General features: G+C 55.0%; 6 protein-coding genes across 6 annotated transcripts; 1 reads left to right on the forward strand and 5 right to left on the reverse strand.

Annotated features, from left to right (window-relative positions):
- Window positions 1-1,006: 1,006 nt before the first annotated feature.
- Window positions 1,007-3,530, forward strand: BDY24DRAFT_377022 (uncharacterized protein). The gene is made up of 2 exons (XM_076638726.1): window positions 1,007-1,284; window positions 1,546-3,530. The coding sequence occupies exons 1-2, from the start codon at window positions 1,066-1,068 to the stop codon at window positions 3,079-3,081; spliced, it is 1,755 nt and encodes a 584-aa protein (XP_076500358.1). The 5' UTR covers window positions 1,007-1,065; the 3' UTR covers window positions 3,082-3,530.
- Window positions 3,531-3,654: 124 nt separating this feature from the next.
- On the reverse strand, window positions 3,655-7,251 carry GUT1 (glycerol kinase). Its single transcript, XM_076638727.1, has 12 exons — window positions 6,930-7,251; window positions 6,775-6,793; window positions 6,539-6,646; window positions 6,066-6,428; window positions 5,751-5,883; window positions 5,429-5,659; window positions 5,233-5,358; window positions 5,061-5,143; window positions 4,763-4,979; window positions 4,431-4,579; window positions 4,139-4,328; window positions 3,655-4,027 (listed from the first exon to the last, which is right to left on the reverse strand). Exons 1-12 carry the CDS (start codon window positions 6,997-6,999, stop codon window positions 3,845-3,847), a joined length of 1,872 nt encoding a protein of 623 aa, XP_076500359.1. The 5' UTR covers window positions 7,000-7,251; the 3' UTR covers window positions 3,655-3,844.
- A 551-nt stretch (window positions 7,252-7,802) lies between these two features.
- Window positions 7,803-15,078, reverse strand: IML1 (GTPase-activating protein IML1). The gene is made up of 28 exons (XM_076638728.1): window positions 14,839-15,078; window positions 14,615-14,741; window positions 14,299-14,544; window positions 14,128-14,196; window positions 14,013-14,042; window positions 13,830-13,925; window positions 13,699-13,758; window positions 13,493-13,630; window positions 13,250-13,411; window positions 13,032-13,184; window positions 12,813-12,955; window positions 12,474-12,731; window positions 12,361-12,397; window positions 12,222-12,294; window positions 10,866-12,151; window positions 10,714-10,794; window positions 10,548-10,645; window positions 10,144-10,480; window positions 10,041-10,073; window positions 9,826-9,969; window positions 9,451-9,749; window positions 9,231-9,377; window positions 9,020-9,164; window positions 8,878-8,954; window positions 8,781-8,808; window positions 8,438-8,707; window positions 8,032-8,349; window positions 7,803-7,964 (listed from the first exon to the last, which is right to left on the reverse strand). The coding sequence occupies exons 2-28, from the start codon at window positions 14,720-14,722 to the stop codon at window positions 7,863-7,865; spliced, it is 4,938 nt and encodes a 1,645-aa protein (XP_076500360.1). The 5' UTR covers window positions 14,723-14,741; window positions 14,839-15,078; the 3' UTR covers window positions 7,803-7,862.
- Window positions 15,079-17,418: 2,340 nt separating this feature from the next.
- On the reverse strand, window positions 17,419-19,403 carry BDY24DRAFT_162610 (uncharacterized protein). The gene is made up of 4 exons (XM_076636182.1): window positions 19,097-19,403; window positions 18,841-19,003; window positions 18,336-18,737; window positions 17,419-18,265 (listed from the first exon to the last, which is right to left on the reverse strand). The coding sequence occupies exons 2-4, from the start codon at window positions 18,993-18,995 to the stop codon at window positions 17,629-17,631; spliced, it is 1,194 nt and encodes a 397-aa protein (XP_076500361.1). The 5' UTR covers window positions 18,996-19,003; window positions 19,097-19,403; the 3' UTR covers window positions 17,419-17,628.
- A 475-nt stretch (window positions 19,404-19,878) lies between these two features.
- BDY24DRAFT_347271 (leucine-rich repeat domain-containing protein) lies at window positions 19,879-25,016 on the reverse strand. The gene is made up of 11 exons (XM_076637640.1): window positions 24,655-25,016; window positions 24,022-24,560; window positions 22,606-23,953; window positions 22,078-22,492; window positions 21,802-21,956; window positions 21,585-21,732; window positions 21,419-21,510; window positions 21,130-21,346; window positions 20,998-21,047; window positions 20,642-20,921; window positions 19,879-20,562 (listed from the first exon to the last, which is right to left on the reverse strand). Exons 1-11 carry the CDS (start codon window positions 24,926-24,928, stop codon window positions 20,190-20,192), a joined length of 3,891 nt encoding a protein of 1,296 aa, XP_076500362.1. The 5' UTR covers window positions 24,929-25,016; the 3' UTR covers window positions 19,879-20,189.
- BDY24DRAFT_377043 (uncharacterized protein) lies at window positions 25,017-26,039 on the reverse strand. Its single transcript, XM_076638729.1, has one exon. The coding sequence runs from the start codon at window positions 25,870-25,872 to the stop codon at window positions 25,306-25,308; it is 567 nt and encodes a 188-aa protein (XP_076500363.1). The 5' UTR covers window positions 25,873-26,039; the 3' UTR covers window positions 25,017-25,305.
- Window positions 26,040-26,251: the final 212 nt, after the last annotated feature.

A 26,251-nucleotide genomic window follows, 5' to 3' on the forward strand; every position in this document is an offset into this window, starting at 1 on the left:
CCCTCACCCAGGACCTCCCTATAGCCAGAACGGAGGAGGCTACTACCCTCCCGCTCCGCCTCAACATCAGTACCCTTCCTACAGTCCTGACGGCCCAGGTCACTACGGTCCTGTCGGAGGCTACCCTCCTCCGCCACCGCCTGCTCACTACGGGAACGGATCAGCCTACGGGTACGGAGGAGGTGGAGTTCCTGTGCCGAGAGGGTACGAGGAAGGGGAGAGGAGGGAGTAGAGTCATCGTGCTTTTGTTTTTCCTTCGTTCGTTCGTTTCTTCGTTCCTTTGTTTGTGTGTGCTCTTCTTTCTCTCTTTCTCCGTCGTGTTATAGTTGCTATCTACATCATCAACAAACCATCCAGCCTGCCTCGCTACTCTCTTGACACCATCCATCATCCTATCTATCGTCTCGTTCTCCTTCTTTCGCTCTTTCGTTCCTCGTTCTCGTCTTCGGTTCGTTTCTCTCTTTCGACGGGTTCGACTCGCTCGTTCGCCTTTTTTCGATGCTGCTCTTTTGCCTTTCTCGACTTCTATCTACGAGTTTCGTCGAGGGTGCGATATACTTGTCTGTTTGTCTTTGTGTTCGAGGGACAGATTAAGGAGAGGAGGCGACGCGTTGCGTTCGGACGACGAGGGTCTTGCTCAGCTACCTTGGGAGCATCTAGATCCGTCGATATGCCTCCGTCTTATCTCAGCCAAGCAGGGCGAGAGAGAGCAGTATCAGCCTCAGGAACGAAAGCACAAGAGAGAACCGGGAAGCTTGAGACTTGAGACGAATCTCTTGATTCCGACGCGAGACAAAGACCTTTGACTCTGCTCTGCTTCCTCCCTGAGCTTCTGCCGAACTCAACTCATGCTCAGGTCCATCCGACTCAGGTCCTATACCTCAGTCGATACACATCCCGTCAATTTTCTCACCAAAAAAACGCCTCGAAGGCTCGACCCAAAGCAGCCTAACGCAGCAGATGGAACGGAGAGCCTCTTGATCGAGATGATTTCAGGCTTCCAAAGCTTCCTCCAACCCCGTCTCACCTTAAGTCTTCCTTCCCTCCCTCCAACAGAAGATCAGGATGGTCTCCTCTTCGCCTTTGGTCAGAAATGTCTCCCTCCCTGCGAGATCTCAGCAGCAGCAGCTTCCGTCGTCGTCTCAGGAGGAGGAGGAGGAGCAAGGTCGAGCTCAACAACGAAACAACAACGACGACGAGAATACCCAGAAGAAGAGGACAACGCTGGAAAGAGCGAAGTCGGTGGATGCTAGCAAAGGGTTGGGTGTAGCTTTGGAGGGAGTTGTGAGTAGATTTTCATCGTTTCGGTCCTCCAAGGAAAGTCAGGAGGGAGGGAAGGAAGGCGACGAGGCGTCGAAGGGAGCAGAGATGCCCAACGAGAGGGCTGTCCTGCTCGCTTCCCTCGCACCAGAGATATCTATGCAGAGTCAAGGCATATACCCTCGACCCTCTTTCACTCCCATCTTTTGAATCACCCGTGAAAATCAGCTTCTCCCGACCGAAACTGACTCTTCTCTTCCCACCTCTCCTCCTGACCAAACACAGTCGCTCTCACCTTCCTCCCTTTCGACTCCCACCTCCCCTCGAGCATCCATCAGACCGCTCGCTCCTCCTCCTCGATCAAAAGCTCGTCCAGCACCTACTTCCACTCCTACGCCCTCGGTTCCGATCACTCCTTCGACGGAGGAATCTGCTTCCTTCCCTCCAACCGAATCCGAAACAACTGGCGCCTCGTCGAGTTCCTCCTCTTCCTCTTCCTTCCCTTCACTCGCTTCACCACCTCCCAAATCCATCAAAGGTCCTCCTTCGCCCATCCTCGTCTCCTCAGCATCCTCCTCAGGTGAATCTATGTCCAACGACTCCGGAGTCTTCCTCGTCAAGGCCGCCGAAGACGACGAGAAGGTCGAACTCGAAGTCGACGACCCTCTCAACCACGTCCCAACCCCAGCCTGGACGGTACCATCCCTTCCTTCCCCTTCCAACACCGTCTACTCTACTCCTACCACTCCTTCAGCAGTCTCCTCCCCTTCAACTTGGAAGTTCCCAACCGCCTCAGCAGCACCCGTCACTCCTCCCTCTCCCGCCGTCTCACACTTCACTCCCCTTTCTCCCGACCTCAACCCCGTTGGGCCTCTCCCTAAACGACGAGCTTCCTCGGGAATCTACACTCCGGCTTCGTTCCCTGGGCCGGCTGGAAGGAACTCCTCCGCTCCGAGTGCGAGAGATCAAGAGCTGGCGGCTCAAGCGACGCGGTCGAGCGTGGGCTACGGAGCGAGACGGAAGAGTTCTGGATTGGGTTTGGGTTTCGGATTGGGACTTGGAATAGGAGTACATGCTGGAGATGGTGGAGCTGGAGGAGGACCTACTTCGCCAGGAGGATCGACGACGCCAGAAGGACGAGCAGGAGCAGGAGGATCAACTTCGAACGCGTCGTCTCCCACCCTCCCAGCAGGTTTCCTCGCTCGAGGTAGATCCTACTTCGGAGGTACACCTTCAGCATCTCTCCTCGGCAGCTTCGGATCTTCCTCTCCCTCTCCCTCCACCTCTCCAACCACCAACGCCCCAGGATCCATCTCGCCCACGGGAGTCTACACACCCAAGACCTTCGCCCTCGAAACCAGACGCTACACTCCCCTCACCCCAACCTCCCTCGACGGATCCCTCCCTTACCCCTTCCTTCCCATCGAACCATCAGCCTACACAGCAAACCACAACCACCAGAACCTCCACATCCACCTTCCTCTCTCCTCTCGAACTTCCCAATCCCCACTCAGTCCCTCAGGAGCTCTTCTTGCGTCCCCTCCCCTTCCGGTCGTAGCGAGGAAAACTCCTTCGACGCCGGTGAAGAGGAAACCCGTGCCTTCGTCGACTTCCGTTTCAATGTACAGGAGTCATTCGGACGAGTCGAACGGGTCGAGCGTTGAGGAGGAGCAGGAGAAGAGTTTGAAGACGCCCAGTCCTGAGAGGCCGGCATTCTTGCAAGGAAGAGAAGGAGGAGTTGGCGGAAGGAAAGGGATGAGGACGTTGGAGGTGGATGAGCATGTTGGGTTGGGAGCGGAGGTCGGGGGGAGGGTTTGGTGAGATCGACGCGTCGTCTCGTTGTTTCTTCTCGTCTCCTCCTTATTTTCCTCGTTTCCTTTTCCTTTTCATCTCACTTGGAACTTACAATTTAACTCCTTCATTTCATGTTCGCACCATATCGGACATCTCTCTACCTTACACTTCCCCGTCTCTCGCTCTTCGATCTTCCTCTATACGCACGTCTCGTCTCACGATCTCCTTTCTTTCTCCCACTCTTTCGCATCTCATCTTGAGTCCTTACCTTTCAAGTTTCGACTTTTCTTTTCCTATTGTACCTTCTTAGCTTACCCCTTTCGAATTCGTCTTCTCCGCTTCTCTCACTTCGAGCGTCGATTTTGTTCTGGTCGACGCTTCCTTTCGCCTCTCCCTTCCTTGTCGTTGTAGTCTCACCTTTCAGTTTTGTTCGACTTGTTTCCTCTCCCTTGATTTTGATGTGATCACCACCTCGCTTCACCTCCCTCGGAAAAGACTGGCTCGAACGAGGTAGAGGAAGCGGGAGCCCGTCGCGTCTGGCTCGACTCTTCTCGAACTCCTTTCCTCACCCTTATTCAGATGCCTGCTCAGCTTCACCACCCACCGAAACCTATTCTCGTCAAAGAGAAAGTCCATTAGTCTATGCGACCAAGAAGAAAAAGACAAAGCGAAGAAGAAGCTACGAAGACCCAAATCGACCCTCCGTCCGTCTCCTCTACTCGAAGTCTAAGAAAGGCGTAGTCTAAGTAGGCTAGTACAAGAAAAAAATCGAAGAATCCACCGAGCGCTCTCATGCTCCCTTGAGCGACTCGAACGCACTACTCAGCGGAGCGATGCCGTCCTTGGCCTTCCCGTGGTAAGATGAAGCCCTGGATCCTGTTCCGTTGGTTTCCCTCGAAGGAACGAATTCGACGTTGCCCTTCGCCTTCTCGGCTTCCTCGTCGTACTCGTCCTCGTCGTCTTCTTCTCGCCACTGCATCGCCAACGAAGATGAAAGCGAGAGGCGTCAGCGACGTGACGGGAGGGTTGAGAAGAACGAAGAAAGGGAAAGAGGACGGAACGGAAAGAAGAACGAAAGACTCACCTGCCGACTCCTCTCCACAGCTCTCTGCCAACGTTTCCACTTCTGATGTCGTTCTCGTTCGGGTACGTCGGGCTTGAAGACTGCCAGTGCTCGAGCGTTGACTTTTCGAAGCGTTTCCGGTTTGGACATGTCCCATCCGAAGAGTTTGAGAGCGGATCCTGCGAGGAGAGCTGAACCGAGAGCGGTGGATCTGGAGAACGGTTGAAGAAGAGTCAGCGAGAGTGGTTCAAAAGGTACGAAGAGAGGACGAGGGACAGAAAGCGAAGGGACGAGGAAGAGAAGTCGAACTCACTCCCTCATCTCAGGTCTCTCGACGATGAACCCTCCCAAACCAGCGAGAATCTGCGCAAAGTGATCCGAGTTCGTCACTCCTCCGTCTACTCGTAGCATCTTGAGGTCGGTTCCGGAGTCTGCACGCATGGCTTCGAGAATCGCACGAGTCTGAGGACGGGAGACGAGAAGGAAGAAGGCAGTCAATACGAGATCGAAAGGCTTGCACGACGAAGGTGGCTCATCAGGCGAAGAGGCATGAAGAGGGTGGACAGTCGAAGAGAGTGGGGTAGGGCGAAGGGGAGAAAGGGAAGGAGGAAACGAGACGCGTCTCGAATTCGACTCTCCACTCACCTGGAAGGAAGCAGCCTCCAGCGTAGCTCTACACACATGAGCCTTCGTCGTGTACGCTGATATTCCGATGAGAAGACCTCCAGCTTCCGAGTCCCAATAGGGAGCGAGCAGTCCAGAGAAAGCGGTGACGAAGTAGACTCCTCCGGTGTCCTTGACGGTTGAGACGAGACGGTCGATGTCGGAGGATTTCTCGATGAGACCCATCTGATCTCGGAGCCTGAGGAGGAAAGGAAAGGAAGCAGTCAGTCATCGTTGAGGTTCGAGGAAGGTGGAAGGACGGAAGGAGGAAGGGACGAACCATTTGATGGCAGCTCCCGCGACGGCTACACTTCCCTCCAGAGCGAAGACGGGTTTGCAGTCGGGTCCCGGTTGGTAGGCGACCTACACCGAGCAAGATCAGACGAAAGAAGAATCAGACATGGTTCAGAAAGCCGAAAGACGCGTCGAGAAGGACGAGGAGTCGAGCTCACAGTACTGATCAGTCCGTGTTTACTCCTCACCACCTCCTCCCCAGTATTGAACAGCACGAAGGCTCCCGTTCCAAACGTCGCCTTCGCCTCTCCCACCCTCAAGCACTTCTGTCCCACCAGAGCAGCCTGTAGAAAAGAACAAGGGATCAGCAAGGAGCCGACGTCGTCGAAGGAAAAGAAGAAAGTCAGAGCTCACCTGCTGATCCCCCACGATCCCCGCTATCGGTACACCTTCCAACGGTCCAGAACTGATGTTTCCGTAAACCTCCGAGGACGAACGGATGGTAGGGAGGAGGGAGGGTCGAAGACCGAAGAAGGTGAGGAGGGAGGGAGACCAGGAGATGGTTTGGAGGGCGGTGAGAAGGGTTCGAGAAGCGTTCGAGACGTCTTGGATGTGAAGGCCGTTCTCGATGCCGCCGGTGAGATTCTGCGGTAGGAAAAATGGAGAGTAAGAGAAGAACGAAGGTAAGGAAAGGTTTGGGCTTGGGCTGGAGCTCGTAGATAAAGGCGGGACGAACATAGACGAGCCAAGAATCGACGGTTCCGAAACAGAGCTTGTCCTCCTCGTGAGCTTTGGCGATTTCTGGATGGGTATCGATCATCCAACGAAGCTTGATGGCCGAGAAGTACGTCGAGAGCGGTAGACCGGTCCTGAACAGAGCGAAAGAGAGCGCCAGGAAGGTCAGCTAAACTCGTACGAAACCCGACTTCGAGGGAGGTCGGACAGGTTGCCCGGTCCTTTGGACGTTCGTCCTCCCTTTCTACCAATGCGACGCAGCTCCCTCCCAAGTGCCGAGATAAGAAAAAAGGAAGAGAGCGAAAATGTGACTCACAACTCCTTGATTCCCTGAGCACCCATGAGTCTCTTCCTCTCTCCTCCTCCAGCATGCTGATCTACGACGAGACCTTCGAGCTCGAGCTCGAGATCACTCCCTTCCAAGACGATCCCCTCGCTCTCTAGCTTCTTTTGAAAGCGATGGAGGACTGCTGTTGTTCTCGAGTCGTCCCATACGATGGCGTTGCACATGGGTTGACCTGTCTCTCGATCCCAAAGAAGAGTGGTTTCACGCTGGTTGGTGATTCCGATTCCCTTGACGTCGTCCCTCGAGTAGCCCATGGCCTCGAGCTCCTCGATGGTTCCTTCAATGCATTCGTGCACAGAGTCGAGAAGATCAAAAGGTTCGTGTTCGTGCCAGCTGAAAGAAGGAGTTGCAAGAATAGAAGAAGAGAGGGAGTTAGACCGACATCTCGTCGAGGAGGTGAAGAGCTGAAAGAAAGAACCAAGAGCGAAAGGTTGAAAGCTTACCCAGGATGAGGGTAGTGCTGATCGAATTCTACTTGATAGGAAGCAATGTTGTTGGCCCACTCGTCAAAGACGATGAATCGAGTACTCGTAGTTCCCATGTCCAGAGCTCTGTAGAAACGAAAAGACCAAAGAGGGCGAAGGAGGATGGGCATAATGACGACATGACGTTCAGCTCGCGTTCTCTCCCTACAGGCTTCAACTCCTCCTCAGCAAGATTTGGGAGACTGTAGACTGACCCTATGAAGGCGACGTTGGCTGTGAAAATTGAAGCAGCGGGGTAGGAGGAGCGAGCGGAGAAGGGCGGGAGGAAAGGGAAGTTCAGCACGTCTCCTACCTCCCTCCTTCCATCTCGCTCTTTTCTTTCGCTACAGAGACAACGAAGAGGACTCACGAGCTCCTGGAGATGCAGGCCGAGAGGGAGGCATACTCGGAGGTTGAGAGGTTGGTCCATCGTGAGGCATGCTTCGGTCTTCAAGGTTGTTGATGCGACGAGTGGAAGGGAATTGGCGGATGGGAGAGGAAGGAGGGGAAGAAGAGGAAGAAGCGAACCGAACGCTGTAGGAGGGGACAAGTTTGGTTTGTTGGAAGAGGAGGAAGGGGGGAGAGGCGAGGAGACGGGGGGGTAAAAGACGCCGGAGCAACTCGAAAGGTCGTGGGGGTTTGGTAAGAACAAGAGGGTCGGTCGAAAAGAGGAAGGAGGGAGGGAGGTGAAGGAGTTGGAGGCGAACTCCGGACCTTTCGCGGACCGTTTCTTCCTTTCTTTCGTTGCTAAGGACAAGGAAATCTTCATCCTCTAGTTTCATATAGAGACCTTCTCTTTCCAAAGGGCAAGATGCTGAGTTCAGCTTTTTAAAACAAGAACTCGTTCACAAGACCCTCGAGCTGAGCTTCATTCTCGAGCGCGTCTCGTCTTTAGTTTGGAAAATTCCGTTAGAGGTTGTTGGGACTCCGACGCGTCCATCGTGCGGAGAGAAGGACACGAAAAGTTGTGGCTAGCGTTGAAGAGGCAGAACGCCTGCATCTGAAGGCGCGACGGAAGTCGAAGAGGCGAAGGTCTGCACGAACGCGCAAGATCGAGAGTTTGGAGGAGTAGTAAACGGTTCAGTGGAGATCTGGTTCATACGATGGAACTAGGGAGTGCTCAAAAGACTGTTCAAGAAACTACGATAGAGCTGATAGGCTCGAAAGCAGGGAAACATAATGAACTCGCCAACCAAACAACTTCGTCGACATGCGACGCGCTCAAAAACAGACCTCGAGCAGAAGAGTCGTGAGAGTCATCAGATCGTAAACAAAACCTTCCTACTAACCTTCTCCCTCTGTACTAAAGATCAGCGTCGTCACGCGAACCAAAGTGAGGGATAGGAGCCGCCTTCTTCTTGATCTCCTGAAGCTGAGGCCCAACCTTCTTGCTCGCCACGTAACCCTGAGGAAGTGAAATCGAGTCAGTCGATAGATCTTCGAGAGGCGAAGAAATAGAGGGAAAAGCTTACCTGCTGCTCCCACTCCAGCTCCCTCGATTTCTTCGCAGCGGCGTAGCACTCCTCCAACCTCTCCTTCGAGGCACAAAACGCTCTAAACTCCTGACGCAGAACCTCGGTTCTTTCCTTGATCGAGACCTCCCTAGCTCGACTCTTCTCGAGCTTCGACTCGGAGAACAGCTTGTTGTCGAGCCATTGGAAGCCTTGTCCGTCGGGGAGGCACTGGACGAAAGCGAGACCGCTTCGATGGACGAACTGGGAGGACCGGTAGGGAATTCGACGGTGGTAGAGGACGTCGACCGAGTCGGTGAACTGGTCGTCGGATTGAATCTTCGAATGTATGCAAACATGGGCAATCGTCAGTATCAGGGAGGAGGAGTAGGAGGAGGAGACGAGACAAGAAGACACGACGACTCACGTCCAGAACGAATTGTCGACTTCGAAGAAGAGCTGTCTCGAAGAACTGGGACGACGGTCTTGGATCCGAGTTCGACTGAGGATCCCATTCCTCTCGGGTTGGAGGAGATAAGGCGAGAGGGATGATGAGACAAGCTCGGAAAGCCTGCCTTGACGAGATCTCCGAGATCGGTTCGGAGGGTGCTTCGATCATCCTGAGTCCGTAGCGGTCGATTTGCCTCGCCCAGTTCTGACGAAGCTCCTCGACGAGTTGAGCGGTGATTCCGATCCACTGAGAACGCGGAAGATTATATCAGCATCAAGGAAAGGGAGAGCGGGAAGCGCAAAGGGAGAGCGGAACTGACGCTGAACTCGAAGTGGAATCCGTTGGTGCTGTTAAGAACGAGAGCAATGATCAGAAGATGCTGCTAAAAAAGGAAAAGGGGATGTAGAAGGACTCACGCGTTGTGAATCGCATCGTAGTGCAAGAAAGCGACCTCGGAACGCTCGCTCTTCTTGGACGGGTCGACGTCGATGAGCTGGATCGAAACGACGGTCTCGTAAGCTTCGAGAGTCGAAACGGAAGAAGAGCAAGATCACTCACTATCTCCTGACTCATGCTGACTTTAGCTCGTCGGAGGCGACTCGTAGGAAGAGTCGAAGCCGTGCTGTTCCTTGGGATGAAGCGAAGACGACTGTCCTTCGGCGTTCCGTAGGGCGGGTTGAGTTGATAGATGTAGTTTCCATCGCTGAACGAACGAAAATAAGAGGTCAGCTAATCGAAAAGTAAGCAAAGAAACATGAAGAAGACTCACTTGAACTGATGAGTACCGTGAACATGACGGAACATCCCTCGTTCAAAGAACTTCTGTCCTTCCTTCGTCGCGTCTTCCCTCGTCTTGATGTCGGTGAAGGTCTCGCAGAGCCAGCTGACGAGCTTATCTCCAGTGAAGGCTTCGGGCCTGTAAGAAAAGATCAACGAGGGTCAGCTGGTTTCAAGAGACGATCTTTAAGAAGGAAAGGAGCAAGACTTACCAGACCTTGTGAGCCCAAGGAGTGTCTCCGATAGCGAGTCCTCCGTTCTTCTGAAGCATGATCTTGACGACCTCCTCGATGCTCGTCTTGGAGAAGATGAGTCTACTCTTCGAGTTCGGGTGTGAGGACTGAAGAGTCGAGAGGTCCTCCATGAGCGCAGAGTCGAGAACACATGCAGAGGGATCCAAGGTCGTTCGAAGGAACCGAACGGGTCGAGGAGGAGCGCCCGCCTCGGAAGGAGGGATCCAACGAGCCTTGGTCATCAGAGCGGCAAGAAGATCGGCTCCGGAGAGATGAGTCTGATGAACGAAAAAGAGGAGGAAGACTCGACATCAGAGACTGCTCGACGGATACGACGCGTCGACTTCGACTCACTTCCTCGACCGTGAACTTCTCGTTCGTCCCGGGTTTTAGGTTCGTATCCGGATCCCTCTCCGATGGAATGACGATGAATCTCGCTCTCCAGTACGTCAAGCTATCGTCAAGCTGCTCCCGATCTCCCGTCACGAGATTATCGCACTGAGAGAGAAAGGAAAGAACGGAACGGTTCAGCGAAGGTCGAGAAACGGGATGAGACTTCTGCGACGGACCTTGTTCCAGTTGAAGGCTCCCAAGGTATCGGACTGTGGGCAGAAGGGAAAGGTCAGGCCCGATTGGAAAGGGAGGCATCGAAGAGACGTGCTCGAGACTCACGGGGAACTTGAAAACGGCCTCGACCTTCTGGAAACCCGACGCGAGAATCGGCCACACGACGCACTCGTAGTTGATCGGGGTCGTCGAGTAGGTCAGACGTCGAGTGTACTGTCGAATCCTGATCGAATCGTCTCGTTCGGTGTACTCGAGTCGATGAATGAGGTTCGAGAGGGACATGAAGATGGCTCCTTTCGACTGTCGAAGGGCTTCGGACGCTCCACCAGGAAGGGGAGCCGAACGGACTGCCTTCTGACCCTTTCCAGGTCTCGAGGGATGAGAGTGAGATGCCGACGAAGAGGATCCGGAAGCGACGACGACTTGGAAGCCTTGAGCGAGACTGAGAAGGGAAGAGGGATCGGAGAGTCAGAACTCGAAGACGGGACGAGAGCGGGAGATATGCTCACCGTTGCAGCGCCATTTCTCGAACGATGGACTGCTTCTCTACGATTCCAGAAGCAGGCGTGATGATGAAGGGAGACTCGTGGAACTCTTCCATCGGGAACTTCGAGAGGAAAGAGAAGGAAGGTCAGAAACAGAACGGACGCGTCTGGAAATCGAACGGAGACTTACCGCGCTCTCCCGTTCCGTGTAGTTCTTCTGCAGCTCAGCTTCCGATGGCATGTAGTCGGTTGTGATGGGAAGACATCCAGGCTGATAAAAAATGGTCAAGGACGACGAATCAGCCGAAGGTTTTCTCCGAGAGAGACGAGGAAGAAACGAACCGTAACGAGCGACTTCCACTTGACCTGATGAGCCATACTTCCCTTCGGGAGGATGTGCTGCCATCGATGAGTAGCGTTCTGGTTGGCGAGCTGCTTCTCTGATGGGTTGCAAGGGTTGACGAGCCACTGACGTTCCGGAGCTCGTCCGTTTCCGTCTCGCATGTTCTGCTCTCCTGTGCTCCCCGGCGTTCCTCGTAGATTTCCATCTTGACCTCCTCCCGAGTGGAAGACTGAGCGAGAAGCGAACGAGTTCCGAGGTTGAGGCTCTTCTTGGTCAGGCTCGGCTGATCTAGCGATGGGGAGACGATTGGTTGGGATGGAGAGAGGAGAGGTGCGAGGGTTGGGCGGGATCATGGGAGACGGCGAGAGAGGGGAGAGACTGGAGGAGATGGATGATTGGTACTGGGAGGCTGGGGTGGGAGGTTCTGGTGATGCGAGAACGTCGGTTTCCTCCGGGGTAGCTGCTGTTCCAGTCGTCCAACTCCACCATGCCTTGAACCCTTTCTCCTTCTTCGTCTTCTTGCTCGGTTGGGTTCCTGAGCTGGGCTCTGATCCGAGGAGGGAAGGTGCTGGACTCTCCGACGAGATCGAGGTAGGTCGAGAAGGGGTGGGAGTTTCCGAAACGTTGGGAGAGCGGACGACGGTGGATCTTGACGCGAAGGAGGCCTGGGAGGCAGACCGAGACGGAGGCTTGATGGACAACGCCGATTCCCTTCCGACGGCCTGGGGTGGGTTGAACGATCTCGTCGAAGATGCAGTTGCTGTGAGAGTCGATCCGTAAGCCTGTTGGATCGGCATCTTGGGGAAAGCAGTCGTCGTGACCGGCTGTTCGGCGACAAAGCCTGAGGAGGGAGGGGATGGGGAGGGGACTTGTGAGGTTCGTCCAAGCGAGCTGGAGAGTTGAGGAGTGTAGAGTCGGCCGCTCATTGAGTTGTAGGACGAGGAGAGTGGATTGAGAGCCCGGTAAGAGGAGGAGAGGACTGGACTTCGAGCCGATGGAACGACCGACATCGAGTTGGTCGACGAAGGGGAGTGAACGTGGACGCGACGAGCCGACGAGTCCATCGTTCCTGCTGTGAAGGCTCCGATCGGTTCGAGAGGGTAGGCTTGAGCGAAGACGTCGTTGTCGAACTGGTGTTGAGCTACGAGACGTTGTTCGTCGCTGAGAGGAGCGAGCTCCATCGGAGCCGTCGAGGCGGAGGAGGAAGTGTTGGTCTCCAGGAGGGAAAACGCTGACACTCCGTGAGGTTCCTCCTCGAGGTGAGGAACGATGATCGTCGTGAGATCTGATGAGCGAACGTCCAAATTCAGCTCCAGATTCGGTGTACGAAGGAAAAGACGGCGAAAAGAACGAACCGTGATTCAACACTCCCATGTTCTGAACCTGAGGCATCTTGACGCGAGAGACGAACTTCCCAGGCTTCTTCCTCTGCGAGAACGTCAAAGAGGGGGTCAGGGAAAGGTCGGTCGGGTGATGAGACCAGTCAAGAATTACCTTGTCGTTGACCTTCGACCAGAAGCTGCAGTACACCCTGCGAAGACGAAGAGGGAACGAATCGTCAGTCGATCTCGAAAGGGAGAACGAAGGGAAGCTGCGATGCCACTAACCAGAAAGCGACCGAGTAGAACAAGTCCATCTCCTCCATTCCTCCCTGAGGAGTAGCTGGGTCAAAGTACAGCGGGTCCTTCGACCTTTCTTCTTCTCGAGGGTTCTTGCCGTCCGTCTTTCGACCTTCTCCTCCGAGCTCCGGTGTTGGCGAGAAGAAGCTGAAGAGAGGTACGCTGTGAAGAGGCATCTTGTTGAGGCAGACGAGGTCGATGCTGAGGCCATGATCCGTACATCGATCGGTGGTGAGTCGAAGGAGACTGGCGAAGGGGAGAAAAGGAAGGGAGAGACGCCGTCAGAAGGGTGCGAACCGCTCGAAAGAGGAAGGAGGAGAAACGAACTGCTTGTCGACCTTGAAGTGGCCCGTTCCAGGAGTGACGACGGTGAGGTTGAGACCGGTTCGAACGAAGTCTCGATCAACGTAGTGCTTGTCGTAAGGGTTGATGGCGAGGTTGACGACTTCGAGGATGTTTCCTTGGTGAGCCTGCATTTCGAGAAGCAAATATGAGTCAGCGTCGAGTACTCGAGAAGAGGAGGAAGGAAGAAGACTGGAGCCTCACGTAGGAGAGAGTTCCGAGGATCAAAGCTTCTTTCCCAGGAACGTGGTTGTGGTCGAGAAGGACGGCCTTCTGGAAATTGGCGAGCTCACTCTTGAGGAGGGAGATGACCTCTTGCGGCTTGAGGATCGTCTCCATGTCGACGCAGACTTTGTACTGGAGCAGGCGAAGGAGTGAATGTTAGAGTTGAGCTGTGAGAATTTGAAGAGAGGGAGACTCACGAAGTCCTTGTACGATCCGAAGTCCTTGTCGTGATACAGCGGACCCTCGACGCGTTCGAGCTCGGCCTGATCGTAGCAAACTCGAGAAAACAAGATGACGGTGACGACGTGGTTGGTCTTGAGTTTTGACCATCGAGCGAAGAGTTCAGGAAGGAATCCATGCTGTTCGAGGAAAGAGATCGAAGTCAGCAACCCGGGAGACGGGAAGAGTTAGTTGGTCGAGAGTCGAGACGAGCGACTGACTAGAGCCTTCTCGTAGTACCTCTCTCCATCTTCATCGAACTCGTACATCTCTCGACAGACTTGAATTGCGATGTAGCACTTGGCTGACGAGGAACGAAAGATCGTCTTCGTTCTGGCGGTGAAGTAGGCAGCTGGGACCTGAGGGAGACGAGAGATCATCAGCTCAGCCTCGATCAGTTCGAGGAAGGATTCCGAAGACTACTAACTCTCTTCTTGTTGATGTAGATACTTCGGACCTCGGCTTTGATGCAACCAGCGAAGGGAAGCTGGAAGGGAGGAAAGACGCGTAGGTCAGCGAAGGAAGCCGAGATTTCGGATGATTGAGGTTCGAACTTACCTCCTGCCCGACTTGTAGACACTTTCCCTCCCAGCTCACTCCGAGTCTCCACATATCCGATCGACCGATGTACTGATCCTTGAAGTAAAGCTCGACCTGACCGGCGGCGAGGGAAAAGGAAGGTCAGCTCGGGAGATCGTTTCGACAAACATCTCTTGAATCCAGCCTGAGCGAAGGACTCACGAAATCGGCAGTGACATCCTTCGGATCGACCTGAGAATACGAGAACGAGATGCGTCAGCCAAGTCGAGCGACTTGGGTCGAACAAAAGAAAGAGGAACGGAGGAGAAGGACGAACCACCTCGAGCTTGACCTGACCTGACCTCAAGAAACCAAAGTTCGATACTGTGGTCTCTTGGATTGATACCTGAACATATAATCACATCATTAGATGAGCTCACTGTCTCCTTCGTCTCCTCGAGCTTGTCTGGGATCAAAATCAGCGAAGGGAAGGAAAGAGCGAGCTCACCTTGAGTCCCTGCCTCCTCTGATCGTTCTCCAGCACCTTCAAAGCAGCTACACTGAACTGGAACAAGAACCCCTCCTTAGCTCTCTTCTTCAGAGCTGGAGACCTCTGATCTCCTCCTGGCGTGGGTCCTGGAGGCTGAGTGATTCGAATGATGTCTCCGTCTTTGGCGTAGGGGAAGACGAGAGGGTTCAGGAGGACCATTCGAGGCCAGTTCGTTTCGGGATGGGCTCGGAAGGTGAGGAGGACCTGTAGAGGCGAGGTAAGTGTGTCAGCTGGAAGTGAAATCGAGCTGGTAAGGACTTGAGGAGGAACGAACGGAGGATGCTGGTTCGGTGAGAGCGAGATGCTGGAGGCCAGTCGTGGTGGTATTGGAGCGAGCTCTACCAACTCCCGGACGTGAGGATGACGAAGCGAATGAGGCCATGGCGAAGAGGTATCGACTGCTTTGAGAGAGGAATGCGAAATGTTTGGATCGAGTGAGCTTCGAACACAAGATGGGAAGGAGGAAGGAAGGCGAGGAAGGAGCTCCTCGAAGCTCACCTTGATTGAGCTCTCCTCGAGCGAGTTTAGGCTCCTTTTTCGAGTTGGATTGAAGAGATATAGATCTGTATTCGTAGGAGGGAGTTGGATGTGTTTGAGAGGGCGAGTGAGCCCGGAGGAGGAAGTGAGGGCGAGGGTGAGGGTCAGGAGGAAGGAGAAGAAGGCGAGCTCGCTCTTCCCTCTCCTCCCTTCTCTCGTTGCTAGGGCGCAGATTGGTCGGAATATCTACTTACTTCCAAAATCATAGTGCGCCGGTATCTTCCTCCAGTTACAGTGACAAGAAAGTGTGCAAACAAAGGCAACTTTTCCGACTCAGCAGCCATTCGTTCTCGTCCGACCTTCGACGGCATATACAGCTCCTACTGGTGAACGATGAGCTTTCAGAAGCAGAGGGTAGCTTCAGCACGTGCATGATATATCCTTCGGAGGTCGAGGCAAAGTATAGAGTGTCAGTCACCGAAGATTCTTCTCTCCTGAGCTTGACGACGGCTGGACCGACGCGAAGAGAATGGAAGAAGGATCACACTCCGATGCAAGGTCTGGAGCAAGAAAGAATAAGACAGTCAGCTACTGAGGACCTCCGTCGAGGGGAAGGAAGGAAGGTGAGACGAACGAGCTGGAAGAGGGAGAAGGAGAGATGCTGGGCCGTCGGCGATCCTCCTTCATGAGCTCTTCCTCTCGCAGAGGACTCGGGAGGCTGTCGGCGAAAAGCTACAGATCCACGACTCCTAGGGGAGCATAAGAGGTGTATGCTGAGCCTGCGAAGAAATGAAAGGGAGCCGTAGAGAACGTTCGACGAGTGCTAGGACCTGAAATGCGACTCCCAGCTCAAACGCGAGCTCGAACGGATCCCTCGGACGATTGCTGATTGCGCTCTACTAGAGAAGCCGAGGTTGATGAGGTTGACTGCTGTATAAACTCCTACACCGTCCGAGGCAATCGTTCAGCGAGGTCGGCGGCAGTGGACGCCTCTAGAGGGTGGGAGAGAGAAGGTTGATGCGACAAGGATCGAGGATCGAGGAACTTCGAGGACTTGATCGAATTGAAGAGCGATCCCCACTAATGAAGCGTACTCACCGACCGTTTCTGCTTCTACCTTCCCTCGTCTATTCCTCGGATCTACCATATCTGGTGAGAGGAGTGGCAGGATCAGCTGCCTGAGCTCAACCTCGAAACTCATATCGAGAGAGGGCTTCTTCCCCCCCTGAGTTAAATGAGCGGCTTGACGCGACTGGGGCGTGGGGCAGCATCGTCGACGCGACGAGGAACCGAAGGAGTTGAAAGAACTGAGAAGGAAAAGGGAGAAGCTAGGTCAGCGAAAGGAAGAGAACTCTTTCGAGAAGATCTCAAGACGAGCTCGAGGGGAGGATTCAATTTGGGCAGGCTCGTCTCACTCACCGACGTCGCTGATCGAGTTCGAATGAAAAGGTTGATTCTGAATTCTCCGAGGGCGAGGATGTTCCAGTACTAGTTGCCTGCGAAACGAAGAGGGAGGACGAAAGACGACGAGTAGAATCAGCTCGAGCAAGAAGATGCGAACCAGAGAAAGGGACGCCCGTGTAAGAAGCTCGTCCTTCGAACTCCCCTTTGTCCTCGAAACTTCGAGTTTTGCGAAAATGACAAGCAGACGCGTCCGAATCCTATCCTTCCGAAAGGGAGCTCGCGACGTACGAGGTTCCCGCTGGCAAGAAGGAGGGTAGGACAAGAGGAGAGGCACACGAAACACTCCTTCCTCCGCACACGATCCTTCCTCTCACGCCCCCCCCCCTTCCTCCCAGTTCCACCTGTTCGACGCTTCGCACAGAATCCCGAAAACAAATTTGACACTCACTGACGTATGGGTAGGACCCTCGAAGTCACCCCAGACCCAGAAAGTCGGTCGATGAGGGAGGAGGAACAAGTTGGATTGGAAAGTTCTGGGATTCATTGGGGAGGAGGTGAATGCGTTTCGTTCGAAACGTCGCCTTTTCTCGCTTGTTTCAGCGAGACCGTTGGATTCTAGACCATCTCCTTGTGGACGAGGCGAGGGAGGAACGTCGTAGAGGTAGAGAAGAGAGAGCGTGAAGGCGAGGTTTGAGCTGGTTGGGAGCCAGATTGAAAAGCGCGATGGATTGGTCCTGTTTGGTCGACGACAGGTGTCCCTGCGTCACCTTTTGCGAACCCCCTCTTGCAGATTTTTCAAGTCAAAGAAAGGGAGAACGAACTCATGCAAAGGTACTATACTCTAGTTTACAGCGATTAAGGTTGCGGTATCTACTCCAAAACCCTCTTCTACGCACGCGTCTCTCCTCGCGTCCCATCAGCATCCGACAATCTCCCCCCTCCCCTCCCCTCCCTCCTCACCGTCGTCCATCGTGCGCCTGCGACTGAGACAGAGCGACGTTCTTCACTCTCCTCCGTTTGTTGATGAACCAGTCGTCAATCTAGATTCGAGAGAAATTGGGCGACGAATCGAGAGCGGGTTGGTTTAGTGGAGGAAAGTTTGGGGGGGGAGGATGAAAGGGAAGAAACAAGCGTGAACGCGATCGCGAGGCGAGGGAGGAATGCCTAAACTCACCTGCTGCAGCGTCAACCCAGTCGTCCTTTCCCACTCGCTCTTCTGCTCCTTCGACGGGTACTTGTCTCTAGCGTTGTCGAACCATGCCTGAACGGATGAAACCAAAAAGAGAAGACCGACGAGAGGGAGAGAGGAAGAGACCGTCAGGACCGAAAGGCAGGCAAAAAGGGCAACAGCTCCGCCACGAACTCTTTCACCGAGATCTCCCTCTCGATCAAGGCCGCACAAGTTGTTTAAACGAGTTGAGAGGTTAAACTGACCAGTAGAGTCTTGGTCGCTGCGGGAGGCAGCTTCTTCCTCCCTCCTCCCGTGTTGCTGCCTGCTCGTTCGACGGTTGAAGACGATCTTGCTCGAGAGACGGAGCTTGGAGGACCAGCGGACGACGACGTCGAAGATCCAGGCTCAGGTTCCATGGACTGCCATATCGATGGACTTGAGTTTCCTCGACGTGCTCTGGAGTCCGGCCGAGGGAAGGAGGAAGGGTGACCTTCGGCGGACTCTCGAGAGCCTGGAGGGCTGGGAGGAGGGAGCGGACCTTCTCGAGAGAACGACGACGACCAGAGGGTTGGGGTTGCGATGGAGGTTTGAGGAGAGGAATGCTGCTGATGTTGGTACTGGAGAGGATGTGGTAGAGGGTGGAGGACGTTGGAGGGAGGGAGGTGACCGTGGGACGACGAGTAGGCAGGGTAGGGCGAGTAGTTCGATCCTGAACCCCCTTGGGAGGGAAAGTACGACGACGAGGCGGACGAGGAGCCTGAGGAAATTTGAGGATGGGTGGGAGAGTAAGGGTAAGGGCTTTGAAGATTGATGGAGTCGAATCTGTGGACGAAGAGAGCACCAAGGGGAAAGGAAAAAGGGGAAGACGTGAGCCTAGGATGAAAGCTCAAAAGAAGCGCTTGCTCTCGGTTCCCTCCCTGTTAAATCGAAGCTGAAAACTTACACGTTCGGTCCTCCGAGATGAGGATAGGAGATCGATCCTCGTAGATTCCGTTCCGATCCGGACGACGCTTCGGGAGGCGAGGTCAAGGGTTGAGCACCGAGCGAGTGGAACCTCTGGTAGTCTTGAAGTTGAAGAGGGTCGACCTCGCGCCTAGGTAGAGGAGGGGGAGGAGGCGGAGGAGGAGGAGGAAGCTGAGGAGGGACAGCGAACTGAGGAGGTTGAGGGTAAAAGTTGGAGGAGCGATGCATCATGTCGAGGAGGAAGTCGTGATGGGACGAAGGTTGTTGCGTCGGAGGGGGAGGAGCGAAGACGAGTCCTGGAGGCGGGGGATCAAGAGGTGTAGGCAGCAGAGGAAGTTGGCGAGAAGAGCCTCCTTGGTAGTAAGGACCTGTTTCCCACGAGCTGAGAAAAGAAGAAAGCAACGAGTTCAGGACGAGAAAATCGACCAAACTTCTTTATCGACGGATCAAAAGGGGAAGGAGAGAAGGAGGAACTGTTTGCTCACCTCGATCTGTTCTCGTTGGAGAAGGCTGAAGTCTCCATGTCGGGTTGGAACTGCTGAGAGAAGGTGGAAGTCGATCCAGAACTACCTTGGTCGTCTCTATAGCGTCTAGAGTCGTCCAGAGGTTGATTCTCTTCCTCTTCTCGTTCGCCTGACATCCACCAACCTGTCAAGTGGAAGAGAAAGCGGGGGGACGGCTTCAGCTTCGAGCTTGTTGATAGTAAGGAGAGCTAGAAACAGGTTCGAAACTAGGACTCACAAATCGTAAGAGAGGTTCCTGCCTTTCAGGAAAGGAAAGGTTGGGAAAAGAAGGGATCGCAGCGCTGAAGTGGTTGGTGGGGAAGGGAAGGCGAAAGGGAGGAAGGTGAACAGGAGAGAAGATCCAAGAGACGCGATCCAAAGGCTGCCGACCCTCGACCCCCGCGAAACTCAAAGAAAAGAAACAACGCCACTGTTAGAGTCTGGCACATCGAGATCGGCCAGCGGCCAGGGCCTCAAGGGAAGAACAAGCCCCAAAACAAAAGGATCAGATTTGTTTTGAGGACGCGTCGAAATCGACGACTTGTCTCGCCAGATGTTCGAAACGCCTCTTCCGCGCCTGGATTCTTTACCAAGAATCCCAGCACCAAGGTTTGGGAATCAACAGGAAAAACTCTACTAAACTATGTAGTGCTCACCATGTGAAGGGAAGGGAAGGATCCTCGTCTTGATCGGCCACCGAACCAAAGTAGATTAATCCCTGTTTGACCCAGTCGGAGTAGTCTCGCTCTCAGTCCTCTTGTTTTTTTTTGTCTCTCCGACGAGGGAGAGAGACCGACGAGCTCTGTGCTGGAAGACGGAGGAAGACGGAGGGAAGGCGAGGGGAGGGCGAACCACGAGGGCGAGAGGACCAAAAAAAAGACGAAAAAAAAGAAGGAGTGGGTTGGCGAAGGGAAGGCGAGGGGAGGGGGGAGGGGGGGAGCGAGACGCGCGTGGAAACGAGGAAAGATGAGGAGGGAAGAGAAGAGAAGGATGTGGACTCGTCAGAACATGTCGTCGTTGGAGGCAAGGAGCCGAAACGGTCTAGTCCGAAAAAACAAAGGGAGGGGGGGAACGGGACACTCGGAGGGTGGCTTAATGAAAACAAACGGCTAGAGAAGGCAGCAAAGCACAAATGGATCAAGATACCCCGAGAAGATCGAACGAGAGAACAAACGGGAGAGGGAACCAAATCGAAACGAGAAGATGGTAAACGCAGAGATGAGAAAGAGTCGAAAAAAAGTCCTAGAGAAAAAGGAACAGAGAGAACGAGAAAAAAACAAAGAACGAACAAAAACCAAACTGAAACCTCACGCTCCTCCTACTCCTCCTCCTCAACTCCTCGCTTCTTGACTCCTCCTCAACACCGTCTCCATCAACTCAGCAGCCTTCCTCCTCTCTCCTCCCGAGATCTCTACTCCGTCGAGAGTCTTGACTCGAGGGCAAGCCTGCATAACGAGTCCGCGATGAGCGAGTCTCCGAACGTACCAAACATCGGGGAGGGACTGCCTGAACGCAGCGTCGAGTTCTGTCCACGGAGGGCTCGACGCGAACCCTGTTTCGGTGGGAGAGGGTTGAGGAGAGGAAGAGGACGATGGTTCGAGAGCCGAGGAGATGTTGCTGATGATGAGAGGGAGGTACATCGCGAGCGTGCATGGGTTCATCCTGAATTCGATTTGGGGAAACGAGTTGGCGAAGGAAAAGGATCTTTCGGTCAGCTCGGCTCTTTCCCCTGACCCTGTTCTACCGAATCGCATGAAACCAAGGAAGCAAGGAATCGACGAACCTGAGGTCGAGCATCTCGAGGGATGGAAGCGTCTTCAACATCCTCATGACTGGCTTCGTCGCTTCGAGACGAGATCCGACGACGCTGAGCTTAGTGAGCTGCTTGAGCCCTCCTAGGTTCGTGATGTCCGAGAAGAAGTTGTAGTTGAGGTTGAGGGATCGAACGTTCGGGGCGAACGAGGTGAAGTAGGGAGGAAGGTGGGAGAGTTTGCAGGCGGCCATCTCGATGTAGACCAAGTTGTTGCACTGCTGGTTGAAGAACGAGCTCGGGAGAGGGTTGCCTGTGCGACGAGGAGAAAAAGAAGAGGACGCGTCAGTTCGGGCGAGAAGCTCCTCGAAAGGTGAAAGAGAACTTACCTGAAACGAAGAGACGCTTGACGTCTCGAAGGTCGTCGGGGGAGAGAGAACTGAGGTCGAGAACAGTCGAACGTCAGCGGCAACGTCGAGAGAACCAACCGAGCGACGCGACCGAAGACAGAGAAAACTCACAGTTGACCTGTTTCCTGACTCCTGAGACTGAGCCTCTCGATCCTCGTTCGTCGACCTGAGCAGTTGATCGTCTGAAGTCGATTGTTGTCGGCGTAGAGAGTCCGAAGCTGGGGGAACTGGCCAGCGTCCAAACGAGTGAGTCGATTCTTGCTGAGCTTGAGAGATCGAAGTTTGGGAAGCTCGTGGGACGAGTCGAAGGTTCCAAGTTGGTTGTCGTCTGTGGAACGGAACGAAGAAGGGTGAGTGAAAGTAAGGAGGACGAGCTGGCCGAAGAGAGGACGAGACGCACCGAGAGTCAAAGAGGTGAGGCTCGTGAGATGGTGAACGCCAGTGACGGACTGCAGCTTGTTTCGTCCGAGATCCAGAGACTCGAGCCTCGACCTGAAAAAGCGAAAGAAAAATCGAAATCAGGATCGAGAGACCGAAACGAGAGGAAGGACGAGAAGGTGACTCACCAACGAGCGTCCGAGAAGTCCATCGACTCGAGCAGGTTTCCAGCAGCGCTGACCTTGGTGAGTCCGCTCATGATGAAGAGAGGAGTCAGATCTTCGATGGCGTTGTTATCGAGCTTGACCTCTCGAAGGTGACGAAGGCATTGCAGCTCTGAAAAAGACAACACACAACCGAGTCAGCTTCGACGATGGAACTCAGTCGAGGTAGGAGGCGACTCACGATGAACGACGTCGAGTTGGTTGTTACTCAGATCGAGGTACTGAAGGTTCGGGAGATGAGCAACAGCAGTGATACCGCTGAGCCTGTTGAAAGCGACGTGAAGAGTCTCGACCGACGTGGGGAGTCCGCTGAGGTAGTCGAGATCGTTTCGATTCCTGCGGAAGAGACGAGCGGAAGATGAGAAGCAACACGAGTCAATGAAACTATCTAGGGTTCGAGTGGGCGCGGACAGAGAGTTTCGGGCTCAGATTCGAAGTGAGAGAACGAAGAACTCACAGATTAACCTCCACCAACCTGGGCAAGAACTCCTTCAACCTAGCCACACTCCCCGCTCCCTTCCCTTCCAGATCAATCTCCGTCATCTCCTCCCAGTTCACCACGAAAGGATGCACGTCCGTAATGATCTCCACCAATCGATCCCTCGTCGCTCCGAAACTCCACTCCGTCAAGAACGTCGCGTCCCCGGGGTTTCCTCTCCTTCCTCCGTTTCCGTAGTGGAACGACTTGCCTCCTGCTCCCGTCGAGCGAGCGGTGGTGTTGGGAGCGTGAGTCGAGAAGGAGGAGTCGGTGGCGTCCTCGCTGTACTCGTTCGAGGTCGAGCGGGGAAGGGGTTGGTTGTGGTGGGCTGAGGACGGGAAGGCTCGAGAGGAGGAGGATTGAGGGTGTTTGGAAGGGGTTTGCTCGTGGAGACCTGTGAAGTTTGAGAAGAAGAAGGCGGGAAGGAGAGAGGAGGTCAGTGCTTCGTCGAAGAAGAAGAGAAGGACGAGAGCAAAGCGTCGACGACACAACGAGATCAAAACTGACTAGCAATCGACGCACTCAGCTCATCCTCCCCCAACCCTTCCAACATATTCTGAATCCTCGCTCCCCTCGCCGAAGGCAAAAACACCGACGACCTGTTCCCCGTCGCCGAAGCCAACGACTTCTCAAACAAGCCAACCTTCCTCCCCTCCTCCTCCTCCCCATCCACCCTCAGATCCTTGATCTTCCCCACCTTCCTCCCGTCCGAGAACGACACGCTCCTCCTGTGAGGCGTCTCTCCTCCTCCGTCTCCAGCAGCAGGCGTTCCAGGCGATCTCTTCTTCAGCACCGACACGGGCGTGACGAACGGTCGAAGGCCTCCTCCAGACGCGATCCTGGCGACTTGACGATGAGAAGGGAGAGGAGTGGAGGTTGATGTTGGGTTCATGGGCAGGATGGGAGGAGCCGAGTGGGCGTGGTGGAGGAGGGGAGGTGGTAGTGCTGCTGCTTGGGTTGGGGGAGGGGAGAGGGAGATGCTCGAGGACGAAGGGAACTGGAACGATTTGACAGAGTCTCGTTCCTCTTCGACGGTTGGGCTTCGGAAGCTTGTTGCTCCTGGGACGGGGAACCCATCCTCCCGAGGACCTTCGGCTGCGTCGTCGAACGGAGTAGAATCGAAGGAGGCCGTTCGATGGGTGGTTCGAGTGAACTCGCGTCGAGAGGAGAGGTTGAGCGGCGTGGGAGGTGGGGACGATTTCGTTGGCGAGGTGTCGTGCTGCTGGTCCTGCTCCTCCGAGATGTACGTCTTCTCCTGCTCTTCTTCCTCCTCGACCTCCTCGTTCTCGTTCTCCTCGTCAAGCTTCCTCATCCCTCCACTCCCCCTCGTACTATCCATGTCCTTGAACGGATCCTCGTCCTCCTCACTCAAAGCCCTCGTCTCCCTCTCTCCCTTCGGATCCCGAACCTTCACCCACATCATCTTCTCCTGATCGTACTCCATCCTGCCCACAACCCTGGGAGTCATCCCGTTCCCTCCGTCGAAGGGAATCGAGATCATCCTTCCTCCTGCGGGAGGAGGTCGTCCACCAGCGTGTTTGATGAAGGACGAAGAGGAGATGGTTGAGGGTCCGATGGTGGTGAGGACGGTGGAGGAGGAAACGAAGCGGTTGAGATCGTCTGCTGGAGCGACGTGCTGAACGGTAGGAGCAGGTGCTGGAGGAGGTGGAGCGGTGGTGGAAGTGGCGGAGGGGCCTCGTCCTCGAAGCGTCGAAGGAGCTGAAGGTCGAAGAGTGGATTCCGTTCCGGTCGTGGTGTTCGAACGAGTCGTTTGCTGAGAGGTAGGACGGGAAGGAGGCGGGCCTCCTCGACCTGGTCGGACGAGAGGGAGAGAGAAGGTTGCAGGAGGCGAAGCCTGCAGGAAACGAAAGTCAGCCAACGAGTTCCCAAGAAAAGAGGACGACGAAACAAACGCGGGCTCACCTTCGTCGCCGTCAAACCCCCTTCCTCCTCTTCCTCCTTTACGAGCGAAACATCCCCCGACGTAACCACCAACTCTTTATCCACCTCGTCCGCCGCACTCAACCTCCTCAGCAGCTTCCTAGGACTCTGCATCTTCCCCTTCATCTCGTCGAACCTCTTCGGCGCGTCGTTCTCCTTCCCGTCCTTCTCCTTCTGAGCCGCTCTCGCAGCTGCTGCTCGTCCGGTCGAAGGGAATCGGCTCGGCAAGTCGTTCGAGACTCGTCTTCCTCCAGGGACGGTAGCGGGAGGAGCGACGGGAGGAAGAGCCGAGGTGGACGCGACGGGAGAGGGAGAGTTTTCGTCGGTGGTGGTGTGGGAGTCGTCCGAGGCTGAGACAGAGTGGATTCGAGCGAGGACGTTGGCTGCTTCGAGGACGTAGGCGGATTGACGAGTGGGTGGTTTGATGAGAGGTTTGGGGATGCTCGTGGAGGCGAATTGGGCTCGGGTTTGGAGGGGAGGAGTGGGAGGGAGGGAGTGGGTTGGGGTGGGTGGGGAGTCGGCTAGCCCAATCCAAAACGAAACCCAGTTTCGTCAGCTCTCGCTTCTTCTAAGACGCGTCCCAAAAAAAAAAAAAGGGAAGCAAGAGAAACTCACCCTCCTTCTCCAACGGCGCCCTCCTCCTGACCGTCCCACCAGCAGCTCCATCCTCTTCCGTACTCCCACCCTCCTCACTCCCCGTCGCCTCCCTCTCACTAAAGCTGTAGCTCCCTCCTCTCCCCCACCCGCCTCTCGAAGCAGCACTACCACTCGAAGGGTTCCCCTTCCCCATCTCCTTCAACTTCCTCAACATCTCTCCACTCTCCTTCTCCCAATCCCTCCTCGCCGGTCTGCCTCCCGACGAAGCAGCACTCGCTCCTCCTCGACTCATCCTCAAGCGATCCAAACTGCTCCTCCTCGACGACGACGCCGAAGAAGAGGAAGCTCCCGAGACGACTCTCGCTGCTGGGGAGAGCTTGACTCGCTTGATGGCTCGGAAGGGGATGTCGGAAGGGTTGGAAGAGGTGGGAGAGCCGTCGGATTCGTTCGATCCTGGTCCTCCTGAGCGAGAGGATCCGGACAGAGGAGATCCGTCGCCTTGTTCCTCTGGAGCGTTGTGGTCGATCTGATCGATAACTTCCGTCATGAACTCCCTCGTGAAGGTGTCGTACTGGGATTCGAAGAGCGTGAGCCGTCGAGGGTTGTTGGCGTTCCGACCTGCTGCTGGGGAGAGAGGAGGACCGTAGTTCCTCGCGTAGCCGGTGTTGTTCAACGACGAAGATCCTCCCGAGGCGGTAGTAGTAGTCGTTCGTCCGCCTCCTGAGGTTCGACGGGTGGTAGGTTGGGTAGGTTCTTCGTCTCCGTCGACGTCTCGTTCGTACTCGTCCTCCTCCTCCTCGTCTTCCTCCTCCTCCTGGCCGAAGGACCCGTTCTGCCGAAGAGGAGAGATGAGGGATCCGAAGGATTGAGGAGAGCCGCTGTAGGAGCGAGGTGGTGGAGGAGGAGGTTTGCAAGAGAACTCGAAGCCTGCTGATTGTTTCCTCCCGTTGAAGGCTCCGAGGTTGGGGATGTCGGATTCGAGGATTTCGTCTTCTGAATGGTACTCCTCCTCCTCCTCGTCGTCCTCCTGGTGAACGTCGACGGTCGAAGCTGTGAGATCGTCGGGACCGAAAGCTGTTGCGAGTCGAGAAGGACGAGGAGGGAGGTGTTGTTGTTGTTGAGAGCGAGGGAAGGAAGGGGAAGGGGAGGAGGTTGAAGCACGTTGATTTCGATCGTCTGAGGGAGGTGAAGGAGGTTGTTGCTCGTGGTTCTCCTCTTGATCATCGTCGTCCTCATGGTGGTTGGCGTCTTCAGGTTGAGGAGGAGAAGGAGGTTCGAACATGGCTTCGAGAGCGAGCGGCGAGAAGAGTCCCTTGATCCCTGATCCCGCTCCTCCTCCTCCTCCCTTCAACTTCGACGCCGCTCCCTTCGCAGGAGTAAGCGGATTGAAAGGTTTATCCTCTACATCCGTACGAACAACCACCGTGCCTCCTCCTCCTCCTCCAGCATCCTTCCGCTCCTCCTCGAGCTCTTCTTCCCTTTGAGCTCGCGTGGGCGAAGGAGGCGAAGGAGGTCGAGGATGTCTGACCGATCCTCGAACGTTCCCGTCCCCGTAGTCGAGAGAGCGAAGAGAACCCGTTCCGATGCGTTTGGCGACTCGTAGAGAGCCGTTCTT

The sequence above is a fragment of the Mrakia frigida genome (assembly GCF_051309035.1).
Source record: "Mrakia frigida strain ATCC 22029 unplaced genomic scaffold BDY24scaffold_3, whole genome shotgun sequence".
Classification (NCBI taxonomy): Eukaryota; Fungi; Basidiomycota; class Tremellomycetes; order Cystofilobasidiales; family Mrakiaceae; genus Mrakia; species Mrakia frigida.